Source organism: Medicago truncatula, chromosome 5, assembly GCF_003473485.1.
Source record: "Medicago truncatula cultivar Jemalong A17 chromosome 5, MtrunA17r5.0-ANR, whole genome shotgun sequence".
NCBI lineage: Eukaryota > Viridiplantae > Streptophyta > Magnoliopsida > Fabales > Fabaceae > Medicago > Medicago truncatula.
In genome coordinates this window covers 8094156-8101361 of record NC_053046.1, presented here as the reverse complement: position 1 = coordinate 8101361, position 7206 = coordinate 8094156, and the positions used below count along the sequence as shown (strand labels likewise).

At 33.4% G+C, this 7206-nt stretch overlaps 1 protein-coding gene across 1 annotated transcript; it reads right to left on the bottom strand.

Annotated features, from left to right (window-relative positions):
- Positions 1-1026: 1026 nt before the first annotated feature.
- On the bottom strand, positions 1027-3180 carry LOC11412353 (peroxidase 72). The gene is made up of 4 exons (XM_003612030.4): positions 2655-3180; positions 2136-2327; positions 1882-2047; positions 1027-1660 (listed from the first exon to the last, which is right to left on the bottom strand). Exons 1-4 carry the CDS (start codon positions 2877-2879, stop codon positions 1248-1250), a joined length of 996 nt encoding a protein of 331 aa, XP_003612078.1. The 5' UTR covers positions 2880-3180; the 3' UTR covers positions 1027-1247.
- Positions 3181-7206: the final 4026 nt, after the last annotated feature.

Below are 7206 nucleotides of genomic sequence, written 5' to 3'. Positions count from 1 at the left end.
GGTGTGTTAAGAGTCCCACATCGGATAGGACATGGCCTGACAATGTGTTTATAAGTGGGGGGCAATCCTCATCTCACAAGCCGGTTTTGTGGGGTTGTGTTAGGCCCAACCATGATTTCTAAGATGGTATCAGAGCCTGTCGATTTCAAGGGCCACCTACCGATTCACACACCAAGCCCAAAGAGTGCTGCTGGGCGTGACGGCCGATTCACGCACTAGGCCCCCAAATTTCCTTACCTATATAGAGAGTTTAGTTGTGTAACTAACTCTTAACCAAGCTTCTCAAACACTCTAACTAACTATAGTCTAATACTTCACTAGCAGAAAGTACTTTGCTCTGTGCACTTGAACTTAAACTGCAGTCTTTATAAAGTGCTGTTAGTTTTTACTTTGTACGTGCACTGCATATATACTAAAAACATGAAATATCATTTGTCCAACTTGAAGTATTGTTAAGGAAAGGGCAAAAAATTGCAATATCAAGCAAGTCCAATAAAAATTGTGTCAATCCTAGATGTATTTAGTTGTTATCTTCCACAAACTCTAGAGTGACCATTGTTGTTTGAGAACTTGTGCAACATCAATCATTTGTCGAGCAAGCACTCGAGCTTTTCCAATTCTATCTAGCACAGTACGTGCACTAATTACTTGGTATCTGGTAAAGTCCTCAACCATTTTGAGTATAACTTTCATTGGCCTTATTTTTCAAATTTGATGAAATACAAATTTGCTAACATGCAACTAATAAAAACCAGGTTCATTGCCATGCACATTACATGATGTATCTCTGTTTCACATTTTTATACACACAAATGTGTTCCCAGATCTGGTCAGGAAAGAAAGCAATCATCATCATATTATTGCAACCTCATCAAACCATAATCATGTGATTTTGGATACATCGTCTATAAGATTCATAATAACTTTCAGAAGAAAATACAGCATCCAAAATATAAGATGACGGCAAGCATCCTTAGTTTTCCAAAATCACTTTAGGACATAAATTTCATTAAAACTTCAAGACCATTAATTTCAACAACTTCGCACTTTATTAACCAATTTTTGAAACATCTTATTACATAGAATTTCTTCAAACACACAACAATGCTACCAAAAGCCCAAATTTTATACTCAGGACACAGCGACTATGCCAATGGCTTCATAAAAAAAAAATGGCTAAATAAACAAAAGATCAACAAATGTAGAATGCAATTTCACATGTGCAACATGACAACGATAGTACTTCATCAGTTATTAATCTTTCTGCAGCGTTTTCTGATTTCACCCCTTGATCCTGTTAAGGGAGTAATGTTTCCCATCTTAACCATGGACTTGGCAAATTGCTCAAAGAAAAGATCATTGCTTTCTGCATACTTTTTCACTAAATCTGCAGATACTTGATTCTTTGTCAACAGAATTTCATCAGAACTTAGGAGACCCTTGTTGGCCAATAAATTCTTGTAGTAGTTGTTGTCGAATTTTACTGGTGTGACAAAGTCTAGGACAAATAGATTTTGGTCTCCACCAGATCTTGGGCACCGAGTGCGCAATTGAGCAGCATAGTTTTGGTCAAGAGTGAAATCTGACTTGCCATTCCCAGTTTGGTTGTAGAGTCTTTGTCTAAAGCTGGTGCATCGTGAATCTCCTATAGTGTGGCTACCTATAACATTAAAAGAATTTGTTTATGTCACTGATGCAACTTTGGAAGAATCCAATACTAAAATGAGGAAAATTGAGATAAATTTTGTTGATGCATGAGGATAATATACAACTGCACAATCGCGGCTTCATCAACTATATTATGCCTATGAGACTCGATAGAATAAACCAAGTATGTGCTGAAAACAATGGAGATGAAATAGATTAGTACTAGGAGTTTACCAGATAGAGCAACTAGATCAACAATGTTAAGTCCCTTAAGCTTGAATTTTGTTAAGATGGTTTGGAATGTATTGTTTGGGGCAGGAATGTTGTTGTTTGAGCCACTTATGCTTGCACCAAGAGAATCCCTTCTTCCCAAAGGTACATCCCAACTTGGTCCACCAGTCTGAAAGGATTGAATATTAGACTTGATATTTAACTTTTGATGGTCATTGATAAGGGTAATAAAGTGGAAAACAAGAGAAAATATTTACAAGAACAGTTGAATCTCTAGCAGCAAGAGTCAAAATATCAGCACAAGAGACTGTCTGGGGACACTCTTTCTCTACGGCGGATTTAATTTCTTCAATTACTTCAAATCCTCTAGCTGAATTACGGTTTGGATTTGACCGCTTTTCGCTGATGATTGTTCCACTGCTATCTAGCAACACCGATGCATCACAACCCTGCAAAATCAACTTTTGTCATGCATTTGAACAATTTAAATTCTATAAATATGGCCATGCATATCACCAAGACCTAATATGCAACTCATAGATCACATATATAGTTAGACACTACTGTAAATTTTCTATTTGCATTCACAAGTAATGGTTGGAAAAATAGTATGTGACTGCAATTGTGGTCACAATGTTAAGGTTGTTTATGTCTCTGACCATGTCGTGACTACAACTGCAACCATATCAGCAGTATTGAAACGTAATTTTCTGCAATATATAAAAGATGACGATCATGACCGCATTTTTAAACATTGTTTACTAAATTGCAGAGACCTTGACAAAACAGTCATGGAAATGTAGTCTCAGCAAAGAAGCAGCCATGCGGGGTTCTTTAGTGACAGCCTTAGCAACTACGGACTTGACAATCTCTTCAACTTTAGGACATGATTCGTCGTAAAATTGAGGGTAGAGGTAGTCTCCTAGTTTCGTTTTACAGTGACAGCAGGGAGCAAAGACTAGTAGAGAAAAAAGCAGGAGAAAGTTTATAGAATTGACCATTATTTCTCTTTCAAGATCACTTCACAGAACAAAGTTTATTATGAAAGAATAGTTAAAGAGGTGTTTTCAACTGTATTGGATGAACACCATGGTGGAAATAATAGTATTTATAGAGAAGAATCAATATAGCAAAAAAGTATTGCATGACAGAAAACCAAAAGGAAAAAGTGTCTATGAGAGGGGAAAAAAAGTTGGAGTTGGTACATAACTAATTTTCAATTTCATATAAAATGATAAGATAAGAGTTGTTAGCTTTTACTATGTCATGTAAAATCACCCATATTGTTGTATGGAAGTAGCTTAAGGGTCTAAATCAATTTCTAAATGCAGTGAAACATGCTTTTAGTTTGGTATATTAAGCAATATACTTATATAGCTAAAAGCCTTAATGAACAACTGGACTAAGTTCACCACACGTTAATTAAATAAAAGAATGTGTAAAGCATTTTTATCCTATTCTTGCTTGCATTGTAAGACAACAGTTAATCTTTTTATTTGTTTAGTTAAAAAAACGTCTGAATCAATTCCTTTCTTTTGATGTTTCTTAAATGTTATATTACTTTTGCTTTATCATTCGACCAAACAATGATTGAGCCTAATTAATTGGTTGGACATTGATGTGTAATTTTTGATAAATGTTTAAGACTATTTCACTAGCTGTTTTTCAGTTAACCAAGCCAACCCAATTGGAGCTTAGATACTATTTGTGCAATAACCTATCAAGCACCGACACAAATATCAAACATACTAGATCGGTGTTTGTCATTGTTGGACACCGACGCGTGTCAGTCATCAAACACACCTTTAATATAAAGTGTCGATACTATATTAGCTACAAGTTAATTTTGATTGTAGAGGGCTTCCAGTCAACTATGATGTTATCTGTATTAAGAAATGTAAATAATTTTGTATGAGAAAGAAAAATTATGAATTATTTTATAAAGTTATCCTTAATAAATGATATTAGAAATATAAATTAATTTTTTTAAAGAAAAAAGAGTAATAAACAATAAAAGATATAATAGAAAAAATAACATTAATATTTTATTGATATTGTAAAACGACTTACAATTTAAAACAATTTATTTCTTACTAAAACAAGTTATAATTTGGAACAGAGGCTATGAAATAGTGGGGCAGTTGTTATGCAGTTCTTGTTCTGTGTGTCTTATTAGAGGCAGTCTACAAAGTTAAGGTAGACTCAACTGCTCAATTTATTTGATTGTAGCTCATGAATATTTTTACTTAAGGAACAGGTATGAATGGATACCTACTAAGCTAGGTGTCTTCTTCTCTTGGTTAATTTAGCATTATATTCACAACTTTATTTCTTTTCATTTTTTTTTTTGGAGTATAATATTTTTGAATAATATTGTATTATAGTATATGCTTAGCTTTGATTCTAGACTCCAGGTAAACGACAACCTTGACTATAGTAAACTGAGATTCTAAAAAAATAAGTGATTAAATTAGCTGGAATCACTTCTTCTATTTATTTTCTTTATGGCAATTTTTTTAAGATAAAATATGAGTATAGGAACGTGGCAATTAACTTTAAATCTATAAAAGATCACCGGGGATCCTTGCATATAAATCCATGCAACATTTTTCAAATAAGAATCTATAAAGTTACATGTTTATATTTTTTTGTGACAAGTGAATGCTTAGTCTTTAATTTATTCTCCCTTAATAATGCTCTCAAGGAGCTTTTACTTTAACAATTAAGTCTACCAAGTTCCCTATTCTAGGACCACAAATATACCCTTCAAGACAAAGGTGACACTCTCTCACATGAAAAACTTTGGCCATGCCTTGTGACTTGTTTAGGAGGTTTGATATTATTATAATCAATCAGCCCCACATTTTTTAACCATGCTCTTATTCTTATATTTTCAAAAGTACTTTTCAATTTAACAAGAGGATAATGTTTCATGAACACCCTTTTCTCTATACATACATTGTACCACTTCCATGTGAGAGTGTTTGAGAGACACAAAAGATAAATTTCTTGTGTGTGTAGGAACCACATAGACGCATGTCACAATTATATATGCCACCTAAAGTGGTTTATGTATCATTACCCTAAAAAGAAGTTGCCCATCATTAACTTGGACTTTATACCAATAATACGGTGCACTTTTTCTAAAAAAGGATATTGTAAACAGTTTTTCATCACAAAATATGTCACAGATAATCTAGTTTACATCAAGTTTACTGTATATGTAATTTTCTTAAAAAATGTGTACTATATATATATATATATATTTTGAAAAATGTGTACACCATAAACTACATGTTTATAGTAAAGTCAGATTCAATCTCGCAACCTACATGAACAAAAATAAAAAAAATTATATCTCCGGTGTTACAACATAGTGGTTGACTGTGAGAATATTTAGAGCAAATAGTCGCTTTGGTCATTGACTCTGCACCTCGCTGTTAGATAGATCCCTGATTCAAGATTAAATACAAAAAAGTATCTGATTCTGCACTTTCGTTATCACTTTAGTCCCTGACGTTTAAAAAATCTGTTAAGTGATGATGTGACGCATATGAGGTGTCACAAGGACCAAAGTGAAAGTCGAAAATGATCACTTTGGTCCCTGAACCAAAAATCAATATTCCCAAATTGAATATCAAATTCCTATATCCCTAAATCTCAAATCCTAAATGTCATCTAATTCTCTCTTTTGTTCAAAATTAATCTTCCATTAAACACAACTTACTGTTAGGTCCTGACTGTGCATACTAACCATCAGTTAAGTCACTGACAATGAATTAGCAAATCCATTAGCATCTATTACTCTTGATTATTGTTATATTCACATAATAATTCATATCTCTACCCCGTATGTCTGAGCATACCGTAATCAATAGCTCAACATATATTCAAATGATAATTCATTTCTGTTGAATTTCTTTTAACATAATTTCTAACTTAAAATTTGTTTTGCTTAGTAGGTACTAGTGCTACATCTAACATAAGTTGTTTATGTTTTCAAGTTTATTATCAAATTTCTCACTTTAATTTTTTCTTTAAGCAACTAAAGCATAAGTTCTTTCATGTAACTTAATAGCATGAATATGATATTAGATACTATTGAATCAACGACTTTTTGTACAAATCTGAATGTCATTGTCTATGAAAACAATGTCTTAAACTATGGTAATAATAATCACAACAGGTAACTTCAAGCCTGTGTATTTTAGTAAGTGAATTTATGCATTAGTTATTCAAATCTCTCCACCAAAAAATGGATATTGTTGTTGAAAGACACATCAAAAATCAAGCTATGACTTTAAAATACTTACATGGATTATAATTAAACACACCATTCATAATTCATTTCTCTATATATGTAATCCTGATGCCATTATATACTAAAGGGAGAAAAAGGTAACAGAACCACAACACTATGACACTGCTATAAAACTCCAAAACCTTAGTCCAACATACCATTGCCTCAAGATCAGCTTTCAAGCCAAAAAGGTCCCTAATAGCGAAGGACTTTAGTGAAATTTCGTGTTTACTGTCAGGGACCTAACTTATAGTAAGTATGCACAGTCAGGGAGCTAACAGTAGGTTGGTGTTTAATGTAAGATTGATTTTGAACAGAAGAGATAATTAGATGACATTTAAAGATTTAAGATTTAGGGATTTGGGGATTTGATATTCAATTTGGGCATATTGATTTTTGGTTCAGGGACCAAAGTGACCATTTTCTACTTTCACTTTGGTACCTGTGACACCTCATATGCGCCACATCATCACTTAACCGATTTTTTAACGTCAGGAACTAAAGTGATAACGGAAGTGCAGAGTCAGGGACTTATTTGTATTTAATCCTGAGTCAGGGACTTATGTGACAGCGAGCTGCATAATCAGGGACTAAAGTGACTATTTGCTCGAATAGTTTATATAGATGATCAGATTAGAGCTCAAGTTTCTAATGTCACCCAGTGGCGGAGCCCTTCATGGGCTGGGGTGGGCCACGGCCCACCTGGAAAATTTTAAAAAATCAACGATTATAGGTCTATTTTGCGAGATTTTATACAATTTTGTGTCGGTTTTAGGTTTTGGTTGATCCAAATTCCCGCAAAGTAGTGTAGTGGTCCACCCAAAAATTTAAATAATTCAATTATAAATCTATTTTGCGAGATTTTATACAATTTAATGTCGGTTTTAGGTTTCGGTTGATTCAAATTCCCGCAAAGTGGTGTAGTGGCCCATCCGAAAAATTTAAATAATTCAATTATAGGTCTATTTTGCGAGGCTTTAAACAATTTTTTAACGGTTAATTTTAGTGGCCCACCCTAACATTTTTTT

Excerpts from the sequence above, each read along its gene's own strand:
- LOC11412353 (XM_003612030.4), bottom strand. The coding sequence starts at position 2,879 with ATGGTCAATTCTATAAACTTTCTCCTGCTTTTTTCTCTACTAGTCTTT. Across the intron at positions 2,048-2,135 it reads CTAGAGATTCAACTGTTCTT|ACTGGTGGACCAAGTTGGGA; the intron begins GTAAATATTTTC and ends CAATCCTTTCAG. Across the intron at positions 1,661-1,881 it reads TGATCTAGTTGCTCTATCTG|GTAGCCACACTATAGGAGAT; the intron begins GTAAACTCCTAG and ends TTAATGTTATAG.